The sequence below is a fragment of the Patagioenas fasciata genome, chromosome 1 (assembly GCF_037038585.1).
Source record: "Patagioenas fasciata isolate bPatFas1 chromosome 1, bPatFas1.hap1, whole genome shotgun sequence".
Classification (NCBI taxonomy): domain Eukaryota; kingdom Metazoa; phylum Chordata; class Aves; order Columbiformes; family Columbidae; genus Patagioenas; species Patagioenas fasciata.
In genome coordinates, this window is record NC_092520.1 from 62,053,119 (window position 1) to 62,079,958 (window position 26,840).

General features: G+C 36.8%; 1 protein-coding gene across 4 annotated transcripts in view; it reads left to right on the forward strand.

The window, feature by feature from the left end:
• MYO16 (myosin XVI) overlaps nucleotides 1–26,840 on the forward strand; it is a 377,675-nt gene that overhangs the window by 315,249 nt on the left and 35,586 nt on the right. For all 4 annotated transcript variants that reach the window (XM_071807296.1, XM_071807294.1, XM_065829663.2 and 1 more), the window contains 4 exons: nucleotides 9,678–9,774; nucleotides 14,529–14,775; nucleotides 16,649–16,956; nucleotides 18,779–19,981. In XM_071807296.1, coding sequence (XP_071663397.1) covers nucleotides 9,678–9,774; nucleotides 14,529–14,775; nucleotides 16,649–16,956; nucleotides 18,779–19,981 — 1,855 coding nt within the window. The remainder of the gene's footprint in view (nucleotides 1–9,677; nucleotides 9,775–14,528; nucleotides 14,776–16,648; nucleotides 16,957–18,778; nucleotides 19,982–26,840) is intronic.

A 26,840-nucleotide genomic window follows, 5' to 3' on the forward strand; every position in this document is an offset into this window, starting at 1 on the left:
CTGACCTTCAGAACTCATGAGGAGCTACAAGTTTGACATGGGCAAAAGCTGTGTAACAGTAACTTCATATTGTGCTCCACTCACGAAACACGCAGTAGGATGCCTATGGAGTTTATTTTCCAGGAGCCAGTAACAGCATTCCAGCACAAAAACAAGCAATTGGCCGTCAGCGAAAGCCTGCAGCTCAAGACTACTGATTCTGTAGTGATTGGCATTTCAAAACAAGCCTGAAACCTTGAAAGACAAAAATGTAAAAAGGAAATGCAAAACAGAATCTCTCCATCGTGCAGGGCACTGAAGCTTGTGTTCTCAAACAGAGTTTAGAAGTTCTGACTCCAGAATCTCATTAACACCAGAAGAAGTGTGCAAAACTACAGTAGTGCATAATACATTGTCTTTCAAACCAGAAAGGAATAAAACTCTTAAGAGATGCTGATGAGTTAAATGAAATAGGAGGTTTTGGGGGTGAGAGTCATACCATTGTCACTCAGTGACTAAGAAGCACATGGGAACAGACTAAGCTGAAACGAGCAAGGTCTGAAAAAATGAGTGACCTTCTCCTTACACTTTTTTCCCAAGCCTCAGAGAGGTATGACAAAGGGATAGAAAGACGATAATCATGGAAGGAAGCATCTAGGAGAAAATTCACACTAAGTCCAGACCATTTCTTACAGACAAATGACCAGTGAATACAGGTTTGATACCAACACGTTTTGTATAGGTGATACAAGACCATATACCCAACTATCAGCAGTAGTGACTAATGTCTGTGTCACATAATCTCTCTCTCTCAGTTATCTTTTTGATCCATTTGACTAATCATGAAAGTTGAACTTTAAATAACAATCTAAATGAGGAAGCTTATACAATCTGCAGTTGTCATGGGTGCTCTCCTCTACTCCTCTATGCTTTTACAGCAGAGGTCTCTGAAAAAAAAAAAAAAAATTACAAGGGAAGAAGGGGAAGAAAAAGAATGAAAAGAGGAACCCAGGATGATGTCAGCTAGCAAAGCCAGAAGAAGGGTGTCATCTGTAGTGCATCGTTAAAATCATCCAAGAAGTAGGGGGTTACACATATAACCAGTTTATTCAGTCGCTGTTGCCAGCAGTAACTACTTCAAATGAATCACTGCTGGAACTGAAAAATCTATTTGATGCAGAGGTTCATGAATAAGTCAAAAATGCCTTCCCTGACACTGCTACCTGCACTTCCCTGAAGAGCTGTTGCGGATTCAGATAGAGATATTGACCAAAAAAAATAGATAGCTAAAACATCCACATCAAAGATGATGAAGTTCAGGAGAAAGCAACACGCATCTGAAATCAACCTCCTGCTTATATGGCATCATCAGAGGATGAGGTTGCCAATAAACTCCCCAGCAGAGGGGGAGGAAGAAAAATCTGGACTTGATAGCTGAGTGATTCTGGATGATACTTTATTTAACTTCCTTCTGATAATGTACCTTACCATCTTGTTTTGTGAAAGGTGATGTTAACCTGGGGGAGGGGAAAGTAAATCTGTGTTCTGAAGTGAAAGACCAAAAATGAGTAAAGAAAATGGTTTATTTCCTGCTTGCCAGTTTATCTTCTCTTTCTCACGTAAGTTGTGATTGAAAAGTGTTTTATTAACCAAAAAAACAGCAAAACCCAGAGCCTGGTCACAGAACAAGTTCTTTCTTCTGCAGTCTGTTTGAAAATGGAGCAGAAGTGAAGAAGATCCAATACCAGAATCAAATTTTGGTTTATTTTCTACTGCTTAGTAGAGCAAAAGAGCAAGCACTATCAGCTAGCCAGTGGCTGGTGCTTGATTCAGCAGCTTCTGTATTAGAAGAAAGCATACATTAGGGAAGTGTTGATAGGTTTATGAAATGTTGCTGTTACTTGGTTAAGCTGAGCTGGAGATAACTAAACTAGGACAATAAAATAGCTGTTTCATTGAAGCTACCATACCATGCAGTTTCAGTTTAGCTTAACTGCTGAAATTATAAAAGTGCAGAGCTACTAATGAAAGGCAGTTTTTGCATCCCGATTGTGTGCGCAGCCTAGGTAAGGTGTTCTTTCAGCTTAAATATACACTTGATCATGACAAGTTTAGCTACTTACTGTGAGTTTTAAGCGATCAGATTTCTAAATCAAAACAAACCATTCTTACTCCAGACAGAGTGAAAGTAATAGACTTGTTTAACCCCTGGAGAAGTCAGTGAGAGTTTTGCTATTAATGTTAGAAGGAGCAAGATGATATGTAGTAACTTAAGTGTCAGGTTGAGTGGAAATACTGGCTGCTCCATGTAAAGCAGAAGAATCTCCTGCTTTCCAGAACATATGAAGGCCTTTACAGTAGGAACCCCATATTTTCAGTGCTGTCTGCATTTATTGTCACACAGTGATGTATTAGTTAAGCAAAGACTACAATCCAAATAGCATGACTAGCTTGCAAACATTTTCATGCTTTGAGAGAAGTATGGGACACAAACAGTCCTTGGCTTTTTCTACTGACATAAGGAAACTTTCATTTGTTTGGATTATCATTCCACACACTGTTAAGCTTGCAAATATAAATTCAATAAAGGAGAATTAACTCATAGCTTACTGCGCTTTTTCATTTAAACTTGGAGCTTTAGATTTTGTTTAGCTAAGGTCAGTGGTCTGATATTAACCCTTCTCAGTTACTTTAGACAGAGCTTGCCAGAGTGCAAACTTGTATTATACCAGAAGATAAAACATCAGTTTAATTTGGTCTTGCTCTACAGTGCAGCTGTTAAAAAGAAGTGCTGCACAGGCCAGACTTCACTGAACGTGAATCTTTCAGAATTTGACTGATAGAAATGCTCATCTGGTTAAAAGATAGGAATCCTTAAATATGTCTAATAAAATCTTTGTCTTCATTTATCTTTCTAATTTTTAGTCTGCTTCTTCTAATCCACAATTATACTTCCTTATCAGTAACCTTGAATTCTGAACACAAGAGATCACTCATTTTGGAAAAAGTAAGACAAGTCTTAAGTTTGAATGGGATGATCGAAAGACTCATCAGGTATGAAATAAGCAGTACAGGAAAGTCAGTCAGAATGTTTTTATGAAGCTCCAAATCAGCATCAGGTAGTTGCATGAGACAGATATTGTGTTAGTGCCAGTTCGTGTTTTTATAGCTGCTGACACTGCTAGAGTTCTTTCAGGAGCCTCCAGTGCTTCTGGAGAAATGATCCATGCCAGTGGGGAACTGTATTATTAAACTTCTTCCACTCAAAAAGAATGTTAAAACACAGAACAAGCCCTCGATAAAGGGAAATACCAGAACTCCACCTAGAGATTTTAAATTCTTCTGACACTTCTAGAACTGCAGATGGAAGATGAAGAGTCTGATCCACAGTTCTTGCCAGTCACCAGAACCATATTTCATTACTGACCTGGAGGTGTTTCATTTATTGGATTAGATACAGATGTATTTAAGTATTTTTTAAATTTCAATATATTAATATACAGTAGTAGCATACCAGAGTCCTTTTTGGGAAAAGTGTATTTGTGATTAAATAGAAAAGTATAGAACATAAGTGGCATATGATTAAATCAGAGAAATGAGCGGAACTATATGAACTCATACATATGTAAATTGTATGCTTAGTTCAGAGAGACTTTGAAGTTATTTGTTAAACAGAACTGTTTATTTTGGCTTAAAATGAGATGGTTATGCCATTAATAAATTTATAAATCGCTTTGTACATGATACAATAAAGTACTAGAGCACTTTGTGAGCAATGTAATATAGAAAGGTTTCTTAACTCTTTTTTTCCCCTGGAGTGTGAAAACTTTGAGTACTCATAAATTGTATGCCAGTTTATTCATTTGTCATTTAGTAATTTAAACTGTGCTGGAAGTCAATGTTCCTTTTTGTCTTTAATTTCTTATTCTAAGAGTCAATTTTCATTAAGGCAGATTTAAAATTAAGTAAATTATGAAGATATTATTAAAAAAAAAAAGTCCCAGGAGGTAAATTATTAAAACACAAGTGTCTATATTTCTCTCATATTTTGAATTATGTCAGTCATATTACATTGTCCCATTATACCTGTGTTACATTATATCATCCCATTATATTCTTGGAGATAATTTGCTATTAGCAGAAATCACCACACAGTGAGTTTGGACCTCACAAGTACTACCAAAAGTCTGGCCTTGGTCAGCCACCACCAGCAAGCTTCCTCAACAGCTGTTTTGCGCCACACAATATGAATTCATGCTATCCCCTTGGCTAGAGAATAGGAAGGATGGTTCACTTTGACCTCAGAACACTCACAAGCTCTCTGTCTCTCAACATAGAGCTCTCTTTTTGGTTCATATTTCTATCATTCTTTTTCCTCCCTCTGTCCACCTTGCAGGGCTTGTTTATGACTACTAGTCTTGCAAACTCATTCTTTTCTTTCTGTTAAATCTTTTGCATCTAGATCTCTCAAATCTGGATTCCATCCCTCTCTTTCTTCCCCACATCCTGATCCTTGTATCTGTCTTGATACTTTTCTCATTTTATTCTCTTTTTTTCTTCTTTAGATACTTCGTATTTGGTCCCAGTGTTCATCCCTCATTTATCTGGATTAGTTTTCCAGTCTTCCACCTTACTTTTTCTGCTACTGCTGTCCCTGTTGCTTGTTACCTGTATTTCTCAGTTCACACAGAGAAACTCTTTCATATTGTTGCTTTTGCTGCTTCGTCTATTTCTGGAATTTTGAAAGACTTGAGTGATAGGTCCAGTAAATACAGCGATCCCACGAGAGAAAACTGGGGTAGGGTTTCCTCCACTGGGTATTTCTCACATACATCTTGTATTTCCTGGTCACTTCCTTTCCTGTAAGACCTTTTCTGTCACCTCACACGTCCAGAGCTGTAAGGTTTGTACAGCTTTTGGAAAAGGAACGATGATTTTTCTGCCCTTTCCCAGAGAACTGAATGACAGGTTTTCTCCCTGAAGTCCAACTCCTGACAAACCCTTACATAAATTCTGAATGTCACTTGCGTGAATACTGGACTACTCACATACTTTATATTAAGGCCACACATAAGCTGTGCTAAACTGTGGGTTTATTCAGTATGTAACATGGTGAAAGGTCACTAGTTTGCCAGAGACAAAAGAGGACCCTTAAAATGTACGAAGAAAGCAAAGAGAGTAAGGCTTCAAAATACATTTCAGTCCTTGTAAAAGATCAGTACCCTGTAAATGTGTTTGTCATTATATTTTTGCAGACATATGCACTGCAAAAAGACACATTTTACAATAGTTTTAAGGCTTTTTTCTACATTTCATTAATGCACTGTGAAAATGTGTGTCATTGTGTAAAATATCATTAGATTATAGTTCTCTGTCTTTTGTAGGTAGCTATTTTGAAAGTGCTGCCAGAAACACACAGCACTCCCACAAATTGCCTTCTTTAAACTAAAGAACAGCTTTACAGATTCCCTTGACACCTATTAAGTATGAGCTAATACTGCCTCCGTGCCACCTACACACCATCTCAGCATCCATTCCATAGTTTTGAATGTCTGTACTTCTACATCCTACACCTTTTTTGAAAAGAAAAAAAAAGGAAAAAAGAGAGAAAGAACAGCTCCCTCACATACTTTCTCCTTCCTCCCAGGAAAAAAAAGAGGAGGACTGTAGCAGTAATTGAAGCTTTGGTAGTCATCAGTGACAATTCTACTTAATCTTTAAAAAATGTGTCATTTTGAAAAATAACATTTAAAACCCTAATGCTTTTCTAATTAAAATAACTATGACTGTAATTCACAGATGGTTTACTTTTACAGGAGTCTGAATGACATTAAAATTTCAGACTCGAATGAGAGCACTTTGTAGTCCAGAAAGTATTGAAAAGTGAGTGCTTTAGTGGAAGAACATTTTCACCTTTTTTTCCCCTAGGCAAGCAGGAAACATTTTGTGATTAGAGAAAAGACCAGAATGAAGACAAGTGGCAGCCTCAAAACCTGTTTTGATATCTGACATGTGAAATTCCCAACGTTTTTCAACGTTATTGCTTCCAGTGAATGCCAGAACTGTACAGAGGGCAGTGGGACCAGCTTGTTCTCGGTCAGCTTTAGAGGGTATCACATTTAGTTCAAAGACTGAGCAACACAGCTCTCCAGCCATACTAACACACTCAAATGTGTCACAGCACTTTCTTCTATACCTGCTTCTGTCTAGAGCTCTGCTCTCTATAGACCTGGCATACGATGTAAAAATCTATAAATACCTTTTATCTGAATGTAAAAATGATTTTTTATTGACATTTTGTATTTCTCCGTTCACTTAAAAATTGTAGCAGGCTTCTACTAATGAAGTTCATAGCATAAGTGATGTCACAAGAACTCCTTTTCTATTTTTCCTAGGGTGTAGGGTTAGAGAAAAGAGTGCTAATGCTTTGCATGTCCCCTCACTAGATCTGTGACTCTACAATGCCAGACACTTGTAGCTAAACTGACCATAAGCTTAAGCAATTGTCCTGACTGTGTTTTTGCAACTGCACACTGCAAAATAAATTGTGACTTAACATTCACTTAAGTTACATATTCGATATATAGCCTCGATGTGACCAGTGTGTTAGTTGTGAGACTAACTGGGAATGGGGTTATTAATTTTGCCAGGGGCATTGCAGGTAATTGGGCTTCTTTAAGGCTCCAGAATGTAACTTTTCATCCCCTTTTCTTCTGTCAAAGTACCATAATGTTGCCCTAATAGAGATGAATAGAGACTTCCAGTGAGGAAGTAAAGGGAGAAACAAGCATTTTGAGGAATGGAGGGAAAGAGGCAGAAATGAGGGAAAAGTGGATGATTTGGCATAGGCCTGAGACAAGGGGAATAAAAGGCTCCAATGTGATGTAGAGGGCTTATGGAAAGGAAAAGTGGAGTATAAAGAGAAAATGTAATCAGAGTAGAAGAATATGATTTTATTAAGTATTTGTATCCAGGATTTGGTTGTCTGGGAGCTACTCAGATACAAATGATTATTCTAATAACTACATGATAATTTAATTACAGTTAACCATATGAATAATAATTTGATTGTTCTTTTAGAATAATTCTGAATTTAAGGTAAAATAAGCAAGAAAACAGAGGGCTTAGTAGCCAAGCTAGTAATAGGAAAAGTTCAATATGTGTTGTTTGATGAGCAATTTTTACAAAATTTGCAGGGCTTAGTGACAGAGTGGATGTGGTGGGAGCAGTCAAGGTTGAGTTCTGGTATCCTGGAAGAAAGCTGAAGGTGTGAAAATAGAATACTTGCTGGGAAGATAAGAGAAAACTGATAGGATTTGCTGGGAAAACATGAAAAGATTGCTTGTCCATGATACAGGATTAGATGTCTAAACGAGAAGCAAATTTAAACTAAAGAAGAAAGCGGTGGACCTCTTTTTCTCAGAATTTTTTGATGAAATAAGAAGGAAAAGAAGTGGGAACAAAATGAAAGTTTCCTGAGAAAATTGAGCAACACCTAGGAAAAAAAAACAGATTCCAGAACTGATGATGGATGAAGAAGGAAGTCAGAGTAATAAGACGACTAGGCAAAGACAGAATTTTGAAAGCATGGGAAGAAAAGTGATAATATTTGTTGGAAGTCACTGGTCACAAAAATGAGGATGAGAGTATTTCCCTGGGAGCAGAGTCTGAGAACACCATGAAATCTCAGTGAGATTGCTCAGATGATTATGAAGTTAAAAATTGGAAGGCATCACTCAGGATAATCTATTAAGGAAATATAAAGACAACATTTTACCAGGGTAGCTACCATTGTAGAAACAGGATCTAGGAAAAAGCAATATTGTTCTGGAATAATAACTCCAATTTATAAGCAGAAGGATTATTCCAGAATAGATGGTCTGAATAGAGGAGCTGCTCTGGACTAGCTAAGTTATACTAGTATTTCTGTAGCTGCATTGTTTTCTAAAATAGCTGTTCCAGGCATTTTCCACCATGCGAAGAAAGACTATTCCCTATTTAAGAGTTTCTACAATGGCAAGACAAGTAAAATGTGTTTTTTGTCACCTTGCCTTCACACACTTTGCAATAACATGAAAAGGCCTATTTTATTGGGAAAAGACATACAGTAGGAAAAAAAAGGAAGTTAGAAAGCATTCTAATTTTGCCATTTGAGTGCATCTAATTTTAACTAAAAGACTAACAGTTGCACCATCGTCTGTCAGCTCAAATTTCAGAATTCAAGACTTTTTAAAACATTTGATGCAAAATAGTGTAGAGTAGGGAGAAGGGAAGCTAAGGGACAAAAATGTGCCGCAGACATTTCTGAATTTTGTTAATGGAGTTCAGACATGGTATCTAAGTACTGGCTTTCTGCAGTTCATCATTACTAGTGATGTACATCTGACAGTAGTGTTTGGGTTAAAAACAGTTTGTTGAAAAGGTATGACAGTCTCCCTGCTGGTATCTGTCTCCCAGATCTATACTGAAAAATAACAACAGTGCAGCAGGATGGTGCAACGAGAAGAGAATGAGCTTATGAGCTGCAGACAAACAAGAGCTGGAATGAATTTCTGCAATTTCAGCCAGACTTGAATTAATTGATCAGTATGTCTATTAACCATACAAAATTAAAAGCTAGACAGAAGCTAGAATCTTTGCAGGATAGCACAGTTCTCTGGTACTGGTCCTTTTATTTCTAAAGAGTGAAGGAAAGTTTCTTCTGCAGAATTCCTGAGAAGAAAATGGTGCAAGAAAACCCATTATTTAACCAATCTTTTAGTTACTTACTCTTTGTAGAGTAGCTTGCTTATGTGTGGTGGGTTTTTTTAAGGCTATTAGAAAGGAATGCTTTTGAAGATGATACAGAAAAGAATTTTTAAGGATTGTTTCAGCATGTTCAGAAAGTATCAAAAGGAAGGTGTTTTCTTTTGGTCTAACTAGCTACATTTTTCCATAAAGGGGGAAGATCATCTAATGGTGGTTATTAAGACCCTGAAGAGGTATATGAGTTAAACTAAGCAACTAGCAGCACCAGAATAAGCTCAATCAATACTTAGGAGATTATTTTTTCACAAATGAGTCCTGAGTCCCTCTGTCTCTGACTTCTTAAGCTTGATTCTAAAAGGAGACTTGCAGAACAACTTCCGCAGGCAAGGCTGGGAACTAGGATTCATAATTTTCCTGGACAATGGGAATCATTCTCACTAACAGCAGAGAGTTTCTCCCAGCCTCAGACTTGAGCTAAATCCTTCCTGTTGCACAGATGGCAGTTGTCACCATTTTCTGCTGCACGTGGGTTTATGGCTTGCCACCTTTCTCCTTGCCTGCATCCCTTATTTTCTATTACATTGTCTAACACATTAGCGTAATTACATTCAGAATGTTTTTGTTTTGTTTTTTGGTTGGTTGGTTGGTTTGTTTGTTTGTTTGTTTGTTTTTTCCCAACCTGCATTTGACTTGAAGATTGTAGTATTTGTTCTGGATGTTTTTGGAACTGAAGGGGGACCGTATGTCTGACAGCTTGCTTGTCCTTTCCAAATACATCTTCTATTCAACCCAGTGATACTGCCTTTCGGTACAAGTATTTGCATTGTACCATTCTTAAACTGTAGATCTCAACCCAGAGCTGGATTGTATACGTACTATTGTTATTCATTTGTCATCGTTTTGACCTTTTTTTGTTGATGGTAAAGGTTTCCCTGCTGTTTATATTCTAGATAGGAGTCCGAAAAGTGTTTCTTAAGTACTGGCAGGCTGACCATCTCAACGACTTGTGCCTTCAGCTTCAGAAGAAAATTATAACCTGCCAAAAAGGTAACAATTACAAAGCAAGTGTTCCTGAGCTGTTGCTTTGTACACTGAGCAGAATATTGCATAACAAAAAAATTTTCTCCTCCTTGAGTAGCTGATTTATTTTATATATATCCCTACAGACATATTTCCAGCTAACAACTTACAAAGATTTTTCAGATGATACTAGCATTGGGGATGCTTGCACTTTCTGTCTGTCAAACATAATTATATGGCAAGCTGTTGACTGTAATTAAAACTTACAGGATCTTGAATATTTCCTTTTTAAAGTATGTTCAGTGATTTTTTCAAGGCATTAATATCACCTCTAACTTCTTGTTGCAAATCAAATAGCATAACGATACAAAATTGCAATGTGTTCCAATATATCAACAGTGAATGCAAAGATAATAATTTAATATTTTTAGTTGTCTTTATTTTCCCATTTTCTTACAGCTTTCATATTTGGCAGTGCTTGATTTTTTATGTTTAGGCTTTTTTCCCCCTTTGATGCCTGCATTTTTACTAAGGTCTCACTGACATGTTTTGGCACGTTTTTAAAAGGAGGTATTATCCATTGCCTCTTGATTTCCTGTTGCTTCTTTTACATTTCCTATCAAAATCTCAACTGCTGAAAATGTGAATATTGCTTTGTTTGAAGAAGCTTCCTTCACACAATGCATTATTTATCTAATTGGCTGATGTCTGCAACAATTCCTATTATCACTTTTTTAAAGGAAATTAAAAAGACAAAGACTTGTGTGGGTTTTTTTAGTCAGATACATAATATTGCAGACTTAAGAATACACAAACCCCTTTTGTTTTAACTATCTGTTCTTCACTGTGAGCATGAAGTGAAAATGAGGAAATCAAGAGAAAACTTGAAGCAAGTGGAATCAAAATCTTAGCAGTTCAGTAATGAATGTGGAGAGTGACAGTTAAAACAGATCATAGTTCAGCTGGATGTATAACTTGTGCCTGATACCTTATAGAAATCACCCTGTTGTATTAACACATATAGAAAAGCAATGATTTATCCTCTTTCCCTTCTCATGCTGACTTATCAAAGAATGGAAATATTTACATTTCAGAGTCCCATTTGCAGAGTGCTTTAATACACCAAAATGTAAAACATCCTCAAATATGTCCATGTTTGGTAGAGGTAAGAGAATAGACATCTGCCAAACCCTGCCTGAAGAATGAAGATAATAGGTCTTCTTGGATCCTTACAGGAATATTTATTTTGGTTTTGCTTATAGGCCTCCATAATTAGGCTAAGTGGAAAAGTCATTTTCACCGAAACTATGCATTCAAAGCTTTTATCAAAGCTATCACTCATATGCATGTTTTTTATGGTCTGGGAAACCTGAGAAAATCAAGAATAAAAAGCAGCCAGACATCCATTTGACTGTGTTAGCTCATGAAATAAACTGCCATTTGCAAACAGGTACAATGGTAAACTTGCAGAATTAGCATGCCAAAGAGCTGTGGCAGGTTGGGAATAGGGATAGTGTATGCATTGTTTTTATCTCATTCTTACTAGCAATCCCTTTGGCATTCCCTTAAATCTAGGGGAAAAAGAAACAAAACAAAACAAACCAGATAAGTCTTTTTCTATTTTCCTGAAAGTTAAATTACATGGGCAAAGAAAGGGGTCAAACTAAAGTGAAGGCATGTGTAAAAACACTTTTTATTTAAAAACAGATCTGTGAGTTTAGAGACTGTGTCATATTTTTTTCGCAGCTATGTGAAAGATTTTGACCTTATTGAATCACTGAGAAAATTGTTTGTACCTGTTGGAAAGTCCATTATGCTGAAGTTCTTCCATTAGGGTTCATGTAGATTAGAAATTAAATTTAATATGTTGTAAAGACAATAGCTAATACAGTTCTCACATAAACCAGATCCCTGGTCTACTTGAATTTCGATTATTCTGACTTTTATCCTTAGATGAACTGTAAAAAAGTAGATATTCTTCTGCCTTATGGGTACTAACCCCAATTATTTTAATTTGCGTAAGTGAGACTTATTTTAGATATACATAAATGAGGAGCAAGTTCAGAAGAAAATCTTAGTAACCATACAGTAGTAGATGACACTGCACAGTAGAGGTCTAGGAGATGACAATTTCATTTCCCAGCAGTTTTTGAGGTTATAAAATTAGTTTTTGTTCTGTGTGGAACTGAAGACAAAATCTTTCAAATGTTCTCATAAAGAAGGAAATGTGGTGAAATGTCCCTCTCCTAATGAAAACCTGAGATACTCAGTTCATGAAAATGTGTGCAAAAGAAAAGAGAGGTGTCTGTCTGCCGACTGTTCCTGACAAAACTTTGTTGAATATTTTTTCAGAACATTTCAACTTTGATGAAAGTGCATGGTTGAGAATAGCTGTACAGTCTCTAAATGCCACAGTGAGCTGTACTGGATGTCATTTTACTGGACCATCCTACTAGCACGCTACTCTGCATCGTCCGTGCCTGCTAACAAAACTACCAAAGGATTAGCCTCTCTGTTTCTTTTTCCTAACCAACCTTAGTGGTATTCCCATCCCCACCCCTGACCCCCCCCCCCCTTTTTTTTTTGTCAAGGTAAAAGTACACATAAACACACACTTGTAAAAACGTTGCTTTAAAATACAGGCTTTTTTCCAAGATTTGGTGCTTAACCATTCGTCAAATACCCTATCTGCTCTGTTGCAGATAAGTCTAAAGAAAATACTGGAAGTGATGGAACAATTTTTGATTATTAAGCTCTTTTGAATTTTTCATACTTCTGAACAGTGAACTCTGATAATGTTCTGTGCATATATTCATTACCTTTGCAACAGCAACATTGTGAATTCACACTCAGTAACATGTATATCCAATGTGAATACTCTCATTAAATTGTCAACAAATAACTGTACCATAATTTCCTTTTCAAATAAATTGGGTAAGTGCATTAATGTTTCAGAGTTTAAAGAAGTCAGATTTTATAGAACGTAGCAAAAGGGATTGGAAATGGCATGGCTGGCTGTGATTATAAAAATGTAAACCTTCAAAGCTATCCATTATAAATAATCTTGAAGTACCTGAACTTGAATGTTTCCAAACCCAGTGAATTTTGGATAGTAGCAGTATTAGTATCTTAACATTAACCTTTCTATTTCATCAGCTAAGCGCTGAGCATCTCTAGAAAAACCTTATTTTAAGTATCTATACAAGAACATAGAAGGAGGTAGATAATACTCCATGTTGCCCTCTGTTTTAGCTGTTTATTTTATTTAATAACATTTTACATTCATGAAAAAACTAACTGTATCTTTCTGTGTTTACATTTTTCCTTTAGATTAATTCAGCTTGACTCTTTGTCCTTTGATGTTTTTCTGCACTACTCCTAAGACTGAAATTTAATTATGTTGTTAAAAAGCCCTAATGCATTTTAGCACTTTATTACCTTCCAGTCTAAACATTAACATTTTCAGTATTTTCCCCCAAACTCAAACCAGTATCTTATACAGGCTATTGCCTGCTGGCTTCACTTATGAAAAGATTTCGATAACCAGAATGAGAGTAACTGTAGTAATCAATGATGAAGTTCAACCTATTTTTGATACGTATAAGTTGTTGTTGTGAAAATCAACAATATTTCAGGCAGCAGGCAAATAATTCTAAAAGAAGGCTCTTTCCTGTCAGATTCACAGTAGTTATTCCAGGTCAGGAAAGAATCAGGACATTGTGGAACTTTAAAATAAAATAAAATAAAATAAATAAAATTAAATTAAATAAAATAAATAAATAAAATAAATAAAAAAATTAAATTAAATTAAAAATACACATTTAGTTAGGGTATCTCTTCCTTCTAAGACAACATGCATGCTCAGAGAATATTAATACCATGCTGTTGGAGGTGGAGTGATTAGTTTAGTGCCCAGTTCATCGTGGTCATGGACATCGCTGTGCCCTGTGTTTCTGCTCAGCTGGGCACTTCTGTAAATTTGGGGGACTAGGTGTTGCTTACGTTGAGTGGAATTTGTTGTAATCAATGTACATACTTCGGAAAGTAATACAGAAAGCTATCACAGGAGATATACCAAAATCTCCCAACGTAAGACTGACAAAGAGTGTGAAAAATAGGCCTAATAGATACATAAATCTGATGCAATGCAGATGAAAATTTTAAACTGAAAGAATGCAGACATGATGTGACAGATACATTTGAGAAATTTGCATTGAATTAATCTAATTGTTTTTGCTGAAAGGAAATGAGCAATAGGAGGTCTTTAACTTGCGTTCAAAAAATTGTATCTGTTTTGGTTTTCTTTTAGGTACATTGAAATATTTAAAGCTTTTTCTTAAGCTGACCAAAACAAACGATCATTTAATTCCTACTGCATTCAATGCAAGAATCATTTATTCAGGGTTTTATTTTGAAAGAAAAGATCTTTTGACCTTTGCAGTGTAAATGTGTGCTTTCACAGTCTGTGGCATACATCCAAGTTTCCAGTTGTAATGTAATAAAAAATAAGGTTCAATGTAAGTAGACATTTTGAGTTGTGATAACTCAAATTTATGAATGGATTTACTATCACTGCATTGTTTTGGGCACTTCCAGTAGGAAACATAAAGATTTCCATTTTAGTATGTTGTTTCTGTGCTGTCACATTTGCTTTGTTCTTTGTGTAAGACATTGACTGATCTTATTTCCTCATGTTTAAAGCAGAACACACAGTAATATTAAGTTATTCACTAATTTTGTTGTCTTTCATTGATCCGTATTTTCTCCTTCTGTTATGGTAGTTGTTAGAGGATTTCTAGCTCGCCAGCGCTTGCTACAGAAGATGAGCATCAAACAGCAAGAGGTCACCTCAATCAAAAGCTTCTTGCAGAATGCTGAGGATATGGGATTGAAAACATATGATGCCTTGGTCATTCAAAATGCTTCTGACATTGCTCGGGAAAACGACCGACTTCGCAATGAGATGAACACTGCTTACCACAGGGAGAAGTTAGAGGCTCGAAACAGACCAGAAGAAGGCCACAAAAGGTAAGATGAGAAGACATCTACTGTGAATCAAAGTGTTTCTTCAGTTTTACTGATTTCCTTCCCTGCTTAGAACATCATAGAAATGACTGAGAAATTACAAGAGGTTTCTCAAGCATATACTCCGCCCGGATCAATGTTAGGGCCTATTTTTTTCTTTGTATCAGGTAGTTAAGTCTAGAAACTTAAGAACAACCCTACTATCCTATTCAGGAGAGACTGAGCTTTATAGGAACTTATTCAAGTACCTGAGGCATGTATTTTTTACAGAAATACTTTTTAATTATATGATAAATAGATTATAGTTGAACTTTCATCAAACTAAACAAACCAAAGAAAAATTCTTCTAACTTAAAATCCAACTATTAGGAAACTGACAAGATATTGCAAAACAGCTGGGAAAGCATTAAAATACAATAAAGCCCAGCCTAAGAAATCCTGATTATTCATTGAACTAAGTGGGTTGATTGTAAGGAGGATTCTTTCCTCTTATTTAAAAATAGACAAATGTTTTCTAGTTTAACTCCCATCAGAGTTTTCAGGAGTACCTATTTTACAATTCCAACAAATGCTGGCGAGTCTTTTTCTAGGAACTGAGTCCCTGATCTCTTTTCTCTCAGACAACTGAATGGGTAGAGGTAGCATTTGCCATTAATAGGTATGTGTCTATAGCAGGAATGTGTCTATAACTTGCTGGACATATAAATGTTTATTTTTCCATAGAACCCTAATTTTCCTTCAGAACAACTCCCTTTGCTTTCATTGCTTTCGTCAGTGACTTTTATTAAAGCGAAAATGGCAGTACATCTGCTTAATTAGCTTCAAATATCCCAGTGATTACATATTGGAGGAAATGCTTTTGTAGGAAAGACTGTAATTAAACATTACAGTGAAAACAAATTATCCACTGAGCACCGTGCTTTCATCTTTAGCTATTTCATTTACTACATGGGCAGCTGGCTATATCCTGTGCATGAATTCCAGCTCTGCTGGTGATTTACCATGCAGAAATACATTTAAAAAAAAAACACAAAAACATGGGGATGCGTTTGTATAATGTTGGCATAGACATCTTCCATCTAATACATTACCACACTAAATTAAAAGGTTTTCATAGTTTTGATTTTTGGAGAAATAAAATACTAGCGGAATTTTTGTTCAAAATCAACGTGTTGGAAGCTGCAGATAAACATAATTTCTCCATACATGTTGAAATAGCAAAAAAAAGAAGGAAAAAAATTTGAATAAGTAAAACTCCAAAATTGTGACTGAAATAGCTAAACATAAGGTTGTAATTAATATTATTAAAATGATAACTAATAATTAAGCTTAAACAGGAAGATATATAGATATCTAGGTGGAATTGTTCAAGCAGCCAATGTAGGTTGTTGAAAAGGTCATCTAATATTTTAAAGATTTGCATTATCTAAATAGAATTTATCTAAATAGAATTTATAGTTGTCTTTTTAGAAAATAATGACAAAGGCTCAGCATTTGCTGCCTCAGTAACTTTCTATTAAAATGGATTTCCCAGAAATTATCATTCAGATTGAAAACCCAGCTTTCGATTGTGTGTAGCAATCAAAGTGTGAACAATTCATTCTGTGAATGTCTGATCAAGAATACCAAACTGCTTAAGGGAAGGCTGCATTTGTGTGAAAAAGGGCCACTGTCCTGATTTATCATGGAACAGGAAATGGAAGAAAGCGAGCAGCTTGATCTGGATTTGTTTGTCAGAAGATTACTACACACATCCCCTCGCCCCAGCAGGGGAGTTGTGAGATTGTTTACCAAAAAGCTGTTGTTATGTTTGCATGAACAGGTTCATTGTTAGCGCTTGAATAATGCATCTGGGCCTCTTCTTCTGTGTTTGCAGAGCTGAAGACAAGGGTGGGAAGGTCTCTGAGGACAGCTTTGCCGGCTGCCGAACGCCGAAGCACTTTCATTCCAGCTCCGTCCCTGTCCCCATGGCAGTGGACGGCTTGGTACATTCTGTGGCTGGGTCATCCATCAGATCCCCCTCCCTGCACTCTGTGTTCAGCATGGACGACAGCACTAGCCTGCCGTCACCAAGGAAACAGCCTCCTCCCAAACCAAAGAGGGACCCCAACACACGACTGAGTGCTTCCTACGAGGCTGTTAGCGCTTGCTTGTCGGCGGCTTCTAAGGAAACCGCTAATGAAGGTTAGGCATAAAGGGAGAAACAGTCACAAATGTTGCTCTAGGTTATTGATTTATTCTCTTCACTTTGATCCTTTTGAACACAGGCAAGCGCCTTTGAGAAGTCCTGCTTCCCTGGAATATTTCAGTGGCAGTAAATAAAATTAGTCGATTTGTGATTTGTTTCCAAATCAGCAAATAATACTCGTGTGTTCTAATTGCCTAGCTTGTCAACAACCAAAAACCTATTTGCAGAACTCCCTCTAGAGACAAATGATCTTTGTCAGCTTTTCTACCCCACTGACCATTTTGTTTCAGCTTTTAAACTGTGTGTTAGAATACCTTGCATCACTGAAACAGGATGCTCGATTCTTGAATTTCACCAAGGTAAACATTAAACTCTCTCGTATTTCTTCCCTGCATTCACACAAATAACTTATGTGCCAGTGGTTTACATTTGTGTCATAACTTGCTTACAGAGAATTTTTGTTTGGAAGGAGAGTGCTATGGAAGTCCCAAAGTGTCTCGATGCATTATAGTGCAAATAGAAAGGTTTTGAGTTCAGTTGTTCTATTTTCCTTCACCCTTGAAATGAATGAGTGCAAGATGAAGGGGAGGAATGCATTCTGCTTTTCCTTGATAAGCGTGACTTGTGTCTTTGTGTAAAGGATCCACTAGACTTCTCAGGGAAGATCCTTCAGGTTGGCTTTAAAGCCGTGTATAACTATTTTCTAATCCTGCATACAATGGATGGAAACCTTTACAACTCCCTCTTGCAAAATAATTACTGTTCTCATGTCCAGTTCATTAGATGCAAGTCCGTTTTTCTTAACCTCTTCCTTGCTCATTCAAGCTCTGTGTAAGGAGAGATGAACTGTATCCAATATATTTTTAAACTAGTATGGCTTAAGGAGCTCTGTAGTCACTTTGGCTTCCTGTGCCCAGATCTGCAAGAGACTATTGTTTTAACCAAAAAGCTCTAGCAGAGGTTTTTGAAAGAATTACAATTGATATATATGTATATATCTGGTCTTAAGACTAATGCTTGTATACACTCACAAACAACTTTGGAATTCTTCTCATATGTATGAAACAATAGGGCCAGTTTCCCTGCTGTATACTCATTTTCCAAGAATTACGTCAGTTTCCTGAGTCTTTGTCCAAAACCAGCTCTGATTTACACCATCTAATTTTGATCTTAAAAGACCAATCACATAGGTGTCTTGTGTCTTCACTCCGCAAGTGCCTGGAGGCTATAAAAAGACGTTTAGCATAGTTAACTGTGTATTCAGTTGCGGAATTGCCCTTAGGCTGTGGGATTCCCTAACTTTATAAATTATTTCCACACCCGCAGCACAAAAGAAGAAGAGACAGGCATAATATATGCCTATAATTAGAGTTTTATAGATACTGCATAAAAGGGGGATACTTCAGTTACTGGCAATGACAGGGTGTCAAAGCTGCACCATGCTGAACCTCCTAGTTAAAAGCATGCCCCTCTCCCTTGGGGTAGAAGGAGTAACAGGCACATATTTCTATGCATTACAGACCTTGCAGTGAACATTTGGATTCAAAAGCTATCTTCTCAGGTGTTCTAATCTTTCAGTGGCAGTAGACATTACCAAAGCAGATTACATGCCCAAGTAGCAGAGGCTTGTGGTTTGGAAGCTGAAAGTTCTACTTTTCATTCCTTGAAATATTTAAACTTTTGACTGAATCCCTGTGTTTGTGACTGCTGCTCATTGCAAAAGTGTATGAGCAACATTTGAAGGCTTAAAGTACGAGACCTGTGAAAGAAAATCTGTCTTTGATCTGTTAATAACTCAGACCTTTTTCACTTCCCTAGTGCTGACCCGCCCAAGACCACACAGTGATGACTATAGTACCATGAAAAAAATACCTCCCAGAAAACCAAAACGAAGTCCTAATACGAAACTTAGTGGCTCTTATGAAGAAATACCTGGCCAAAAGCCTGGGGATGTAAAACAGGCAAGCACAATAGCTAAACCAGGTGGCTATGACACTGTGACAGTACAGAGAGCAACTTGTGCTGATGGGCCACAACATGGCATGTTGAGTCTCTATATGTCACAAGAAGAGGAGGAAAATGAGCCTGTCTATATTGAAATGGTAGGGAATGCAATGAAAAGCAGTTCTGCTGAAGCAGAAAGCCCAGAACAAGGAGAGTCTGTATATGAAGAAATGAAGTATTTTCTACCAGAAGAAGGAAGTAATGGTAATGGAATAATTCCAGTAGTAACTGGGTCTCCTCCTCTGTTTTTTGAAAGCAAAAGAAGTGTTAACATTGAGGATGGAACATTGGATGGAAACAGTCAGGCAGCTTTGATCTGTAAAGACTCTTGTGACATTCCAGCCCCTTTCCCTAACTTGCTCCCCCACAGACCACCACTCCTTGTATTTCCTCCAACCCCTGTCACATGTTCACCTGCTTCTGATGAATCACCTCTAACACCACTAGAAGTCAAAAAGCTTCCTGTCTTGGAAACCAACCTAAAATATCCTGTGCAATCAGAAGGCTCAAGTCCATTATCACCACAGTACTCCAAAAGCCAGAAAGGGGAGAATGAAAGACCAGCATCTCCGGGCTTGGTTGTGTTCAGTGTTTCCAGCAAAGTGACTCCTCCTTCCACACCACCTCCTCCTCTCCCACCACCCCCTCCTCCTGTACCACCTCCTATTTCCTACCGGGCTTCCACACATTTTGCCTTTCCTCCAGAGACTTGTGCTAGTTTTCTGATTAATGCAGGGAAAACAGGTACAAACTCAGATCTGTCAAAAGTACCTCAGAGACCAAATCCTGCTCAGCTTGGATGCTCTTCTTCTCCATTCTCCAAACTGCCTTATTCCCCAAAGGTGGCAAGAGCAGATCACAGGAAAATGAACTCAAATTCCTCATCTTCATTTTCATACAGCCCTACAAACTCAAGGTCATTGACCAGTCCCCTTGATGAGTTAACTAGCTTGTTCAACTCAGGACGGAGTGTGCTACGAAAATCTGCAGCAGGACGTAAGATCAGGGAGCCGGAAGGTAAGACAGACCTCTGTGCTTCTGTATACTGTATTTTTTCTGCACCAAAACGCTCTTACATTGGAAGCTGATAGACTAGGTAAAGATACAAACCAAAACGTTTGTTTGTTTGTTTTTAAAAATAAAGGTCTATTGTAGTAATAAGAAACATGTATAGAAAATAGATTTCATATAAAAATTATAGGTCTTCAGGTTTTCTCTGAGAAGTCAACTGTTCTTTTACCAAAATGTTTGTATGATGCAAATTTAGATGGATTATTTTTAACATTCCAGCAGTCTCAGTAAAATAAACACAGATGTTATGACATATGAAGATGAATTTATTATATCAATCTATAGAAATACTTTGACTGAAATACATGGCTAAGTGTCTGATAGATAGCATGTACTTTAATTTGAAGACTTTCTTTTAAGGTTTCGTTATTACATTTCTGTGATATACAGCCATTCTCTCAAATAAAGCTGAGACAGAGAGATGTGCCACAAAATATATTTATTTCCCTTCTCTATCCTTTATTCTCACCTTTCCTATTATTTACATACACCTATGTACATATCCAGAGATTACCTGGTATCCTGGCTTTCTGGCGTCTGAAGAACATCTTTTGAATCTAGTGTAAAAGGCAACTGTAAAAAGAAGCAAAGCTTGCCATTTTGCTAAAGGTTTTTGAGATCGCAGTCCTCAGACATCGTCACTTTATTTGCTTTGTCCAGGTAATAAAGGGTTTAATGTTGTTACTGGAACAAGTCTATGGAACTTACGAATACTGTAAATTCATCCTGATGTTAAGAGATTCAATTAGCTGCTCTTTGAGGGTGAGGTGCTTCTGACCTGGCTTTGTCCATCTAAAACCTCGATATATAAGCATCAAATCCTTAGGCTATGAAGAGACATTTGGGGCATTTAATTCTTCCTATCTTTCTCCATTGGGTATGGGGAAAGTCTAGATGTTTAAACTAGTAGAGTGGTAACTTCTAATTGATTAAAGTGAAAGTAAATCCTGGTTCTGCATATCGACTACAACACTGACTCCAGTCTTGACATAACTTTTCTGACTTAAAAAAAAAAAAAAAAGTATCCTATTGAAAATAGTCACTGCACTGTATACAGAAAATTCTCTCCCTGGTAGCATCTCCCAAACAAAACATTTTGTGAATTTAAAATTCAGAGTGAAATACCCTCCAGACTGTTTTCTCTGCTTCTTCTACATCTTCATTTCTGTCTGTCCAAACAACTTGTCTTAATCAAGAGCTGAGTGTGGCATATTCAAAATGGGCAATATGAAGTTCTATTTTTGAAATATAAAACAGTACAGAATGGGATAGATGATCTTCTTATTCATTGCCCATTTTCTTAAATACATACCGCTTCATTGATTTCAGTATCATATCCTGATTTATGCAGCTATAACAAAAAAGAAGCTGGTGTTTGTGCTTCCTCTGGATATGTGTATGTCTGCCTGTGTTCCACCTTATCTCTCCATTCCTATGAACCTTGGCATCCTTCAGCCAAAACCCTTTTATCCAAATACAGCGGGGAGATCAACGTCTCAAAACTAATGGACTTCCTACAGGTTCCATGAAAGTTAGTGGAAGTAGGTGGAAGCAAGAGACTTAAACTGGGAGAGAGGCTCGTACCAGAGAAACCATAGTGGACAGAACACTTGTGAGTTCTCCAGATCTTGAAAAAGCTTTAGCTGGACCTTACATGTTCCTACATGCTGAATTCAGTCAGCCTTGAGCTATGAATTGAGACTTCATCAGTTCTCAGCCTCAACAGAATGCCTTGTTTGTTATTCTGAGTATATGAATTAATGAAATTTGTAAAGGACAGGTTGCAGTAGTTTTGCTTGATTTGGTAAAATTACTTGATAACATTCAATGCCTATAAATTTATGAAGAATGTTTTCTTGGTTTACTTTTGCATTTTGTTTGTTTTTTAAGTTGGGAGTCTTGTTTTATTATATATATAATACATTTTTATCTGATGGGAAATAACTATTAAAGTCAGCTCTTTGGATGTATCTTCTCAAGGCTCTCTCAATGCATCTGCTGAGGAAGTGTGTTAAGCCTACTCCAACCAAGTCATAAAACTGACCTTTACCTTAAAAAAAAAAGTTTCTTTGGGATGGAGGATTTTTGCAAACTCAATTTTCAACTAAATTTGACCAAGATAGAGTTCAGCTTGGGTCCCCTGTGGGTCGAAGCTGATGCATTAGCAGAGGCTACTATATGAAAACTCTAAATTTACCTTTCGCATGGAAAATGTTGTACTTCTAAATATTTCATCAAGGTAGTGCTAAGTATGAAAGATCAAAGTTCAAGAAAGATATAAGATAAAAAACCTGAATCAATATTTTATGAGCTAGGAAGCTGCTATATACTACTAAGTGTGGTTACATATGAATAGCTCAATGATGAACAGATGGACTGAAAGTAACAAAGAGATACAGGTGAATGTGTGTGCGAGTTTTTATGATTTGCCTTTTTTCACGCACTTCATGTGTTCAGTTCATTTCTAGTGTAAAAGGTGGAAAAAAAATATTTCATTTAACCTCTTATGAAAAGTAATAAGATGTCAATCATCAGAGTCGTCTCTGTTATGTAAAACTAGAAGCTGTCCATGTCTTACCTTCTGATTTTTTATCACTTATTGCCCAATGTGTATTAAGTTCCTGAAAGACTCCTCTTTATAGTCTTTTTGTCATTTGTAGTATTTTATTTACAGTAGATGATGCGGTAAAAAAAAAATTAAGTTAATTCATTAAAATTAAAGACACGGCCTAGAGCAGCACTCCATAATGTGCAATTTCCTTTATTTCCATAAGTCATAACCTACCAACAACCTTATCTAAAAACAGAAAGTAAAATTGTGGGCTATTTTGAAGTCAAGGAGAGTTAGCTGTGGGAATCAATAAGTTTCTGTGTGGAATCATCAGCCTTGGAGATAAAAGCTTCCTTGCCAATAAAAGTGTAATACAGACAGATCCGCCAACATGCCTCCCTCTTGCCTAGAGGAGTAATTTCAAGGCCTGAAAACACTGATGTCCTTTTGGCTTCTGACCTCTCTGTGGGAAATGATCATCCAGAATTACAACGGAACAGATTTGTGGTTTTCTGATGGACTGCAGACTTACTGTGAACTGAACTGAGAGCACTCTTCTTTCACACGGGCAACAGAAAAAAATAATCAATGTGCAATAATTTTTATTGGCTGGTGGCCTAGCCTGGCCATATTTTTTTAGATAACGGTAGCATCTACTGGTTCAAGCAATGATCAAGATCGTATAGTATGCAATTTCTTGCAAAATACTTTACATGTAATAGGGTAAGTTTTCTGCTCTGCAAAGCTTATAGTTTAAATAAGCAAAACTGTAACAGGTGAGAACTGAGATAAAGTGATTTATCCAAGGTTGAAAAGAGTTGTCATTGGAGCTGCAGCTTTACTGTTAGACAGGGATTTCCTTTTACTCCACATAAAACAAGATTTGAATGCCGATAAGCGATAATACACACACACACTTCTGTTCTCCCTGATTTCTAGAAGTACAAACTTTAGTTTGCGAGACAACTAGAAAGTGAATGGTTGTGAGCAGAGGCCCTACTCAGATATTTCTGGACAGGACCTTAGATTTAAAACTAGACTTCATGAAACCCGATTCAATGCTTTAATCGCTAAACCACACTCTCTAGCAGAAAGTACAAATATTTTTAACTATTCGACATATGGGACATTCCTTATACAAGGAAGAACCAATTACATGTTTAAGCATTTCATATTAAATATTTGTGGAGCAAGGACATTTCCTCGGCATGGATCAATGATACTCAGATTGCTAGGCAATAGTATTATCTCCCTTGGTTGGTACAGTTGATAATATATTATTCCTTACAAACAGGAATTGTTTCAGCTTCAGAACAAAAGACAATAATTCCTAGCCCATCATCAATGCTCAGATTGGAGGAGTGGGAATTCATGTCTATTTGAAAGGGAAAGAAACAAAGGAAATATGATTTTCCCTTAACCTGGATGAATTTTCTTACCATTGGGATACTGAAATAAAGACAATACTTTCTCTCCTTCCTGCTTGTTGAGAAAAGATGGATGCTTAACTTTGTGTCTGAGCAAAACAAAATGTGCAACCTTGCAATGCCAGATTTAGGCGCCTAAGAAATAAAATGGGGAAGACCTTCCCTTTATGTAGGTCATCAATGTATAGGCTTCCAAGTTTTGTGAATTATTGTTACTATTTCAGTACAAGTAGATCTGTAAATGCAAATCTATACAGACTTCAGTGACTTATTACCTTCCAGAACAGTTTAGTAACTCACATAGTAGCAACAGAAAAGGCATGCAAACGTTAGATTGCTAACAAAATATCAATGTGCTTTAAAGGTTTGCCCAATATGTTTGGCATCCGTTACCTATATGAATCCCTTCTTTGACTACTTCCGAAGTGAGGTACTTCAAAGGCAGGTGGCCTCACGTATCTGTGAATTACTCCACATTCTCCAGTTTAAGCACTGGAAGTCACAGGAAGATAGTTACAATTGATTAATAATACACATATTTAGACATACCTAGCTGGGACTAAAGCTTGCCCAACACTCTTTATTGAAATTGGCTCAGACTTGGAAAATAACAGGATTTATGTGAATGTATGGGAGTACTGTCCTGTCAAAGGCAGGTATCCTTTTGATAGCTAGTAAATAATTTCCTTCTATCAATCAACAGATTAGAGTAAGCTATTGTGCAGCTAAAGTCTCAACAGTGGTTTGCAAATTAAATCCCCACTGGGGTTTCTGAGACGAAATCCCAGTCCCTTATCCCCTAAGCCACTCAGCTTTTCCTCTTAAACAACTTAATAAAGATAATATTCATATCTGCATGTCCTTATTCCTACATTATATGGATACAATGTAATAGTTTTACTTTCTTTGTGGCAAAAGCTAAGAATTTACAAAACATGAGTAGTACAGAAAGCTGTGTGGTCACCTTTTATTTTCTTTTACCCGTGAATGCTGAAAGAATGATTACATGAGGCATTGGACTTCTGTAACACCTTCAAAGTAAAATTCACAAAGCATTAAAACTTTAACGAATTAAGTTTCACAGCACTTCTCAGAAAGAGGTTAATATCTGTTTATGTAATTGCCTTAATTACCAGGGAGTGAGGGTGACTTTCTGTGACTAATTTTCAGATTAGATATCCAAACACAGGAGAGTCATCACTCTCTGATTCACTGTGGACTACTTGCAGCTCTCAATCTGAAGCTCTTGCAGTAGATACAGAAAAGCTGGAGAAAGTTGAAGCGCTGCTAGTAAGAGTTTAATGCGAGTCATTAAAGAAAGGCCATACTTGGCCAGCTGGAGGTGCCCTATGCAGAAAATTACAAAGGAAGGACAGAACTGGTGACAGTACAGTTGCCATCCAGTCCATTCTGGGTGTTTTTTTTCTGAGGAAATAATTGTGGTTTGCATTACTGCAGCAGAAAAAGGGGTCAGAAGACTCTAGAGAAAGTAGCCTTAATTCCGGTTTGGAGAATGTCTATGAACTCTTTTACAGCCTGACAGATACCACCTCAATCTGCAGTCTTCTCATTTATAAGTCTGCCATTATCTGGATTATTTTTCATTTAAAAAACAAAACAAAACCCCTGTTGTTTTAGGATAAACACAATATACCAAGAATAATTTTCCATTTCATGTTCTCTGAAAACTAGTATATGTTGGGGAGTTGCTTGGGTTTCTATTATGGCTGCTTTTTTTTTTTTCACTTTAGTATTTCTCTTCCTGGCTGATTTCACTGTTTGCTCTTACAGCCTAAAATCATATAATGTGTTATCTGCTTTGTTTTTCTGTTCTGACATGGAAATGAGGCTTTGTGTGATTACCATAAACAATTTTAACCAGAAGATTATTAGAAGAACAAAGCAAGTCTTGTTTGTATTTCAAGTGAAAAAAAGAATGCATATTGTCATAAGCCTTTATTATATTTATTCTGCATTTTAAATGCTTGTATTGAAAAAAAAAAAATCTTTAGCACTCCTCCACACATTTCACAAAGCTATATCCAGTCAAATTGAGATTGGAGAAGACTGTGCAGCCCCAGGAAATCTCACTGCATCTTTGACATGATCTTATGCTGTAAGTATCTACAGCTGTCAGAAAAGGATCCTGGAGTGGACAAACCCTTGGTTTGACCAAGTAGAGGCTCTCTTGTGTTCATACCTAGTCACTGCGTGGCAGGAAGGAAGCTTAGGAGAAGTCATTGCAACAACTTTTCTGTTCCTTTTACATGGTCCATCTCTGAGAACCGCAGGCATTCCTTTTAAATTACTGATTATTTTTTTTTTTGCTTTCTTTCCATAGAGTTGGTTTTACTTTGTGTCCCCTTCATCTTGTCTGATACTGAAGAACAATAACCACACCATACTGGTTTAAGCTTAGTGCATTTCAAGCCCATAGTTTGGAATAGCAGCCCACCTTTAATCATGACTTTGATCATTGATGTAAACTTTTACAAGATTATTATTTTCATAACAATGTATTTTCTTTGCCTTCTGATGCAACACAATTGATCCAAATTCAGTAATGGTTTTGGAAGTTGTCTCATCAGTAACAGTGTTCTGAGCTTTTTTTAAAGTCTTCAGTATTTTTTTTGTGATCCAAGATGCAGAACCACAAAGGGCTTTGTTAAGGAACCACTACATCACTAATTGTAAAACAAAGATAAATTAATGTGAGAAATTAGTCATATCTAAGGGAACAAGAAAATTGAATTGTAGCACATGTCTCTTCCTGATACCAACCAAGAATACGGCTATTTGGCAGTAAACGTCGTACCACTTGATTTTA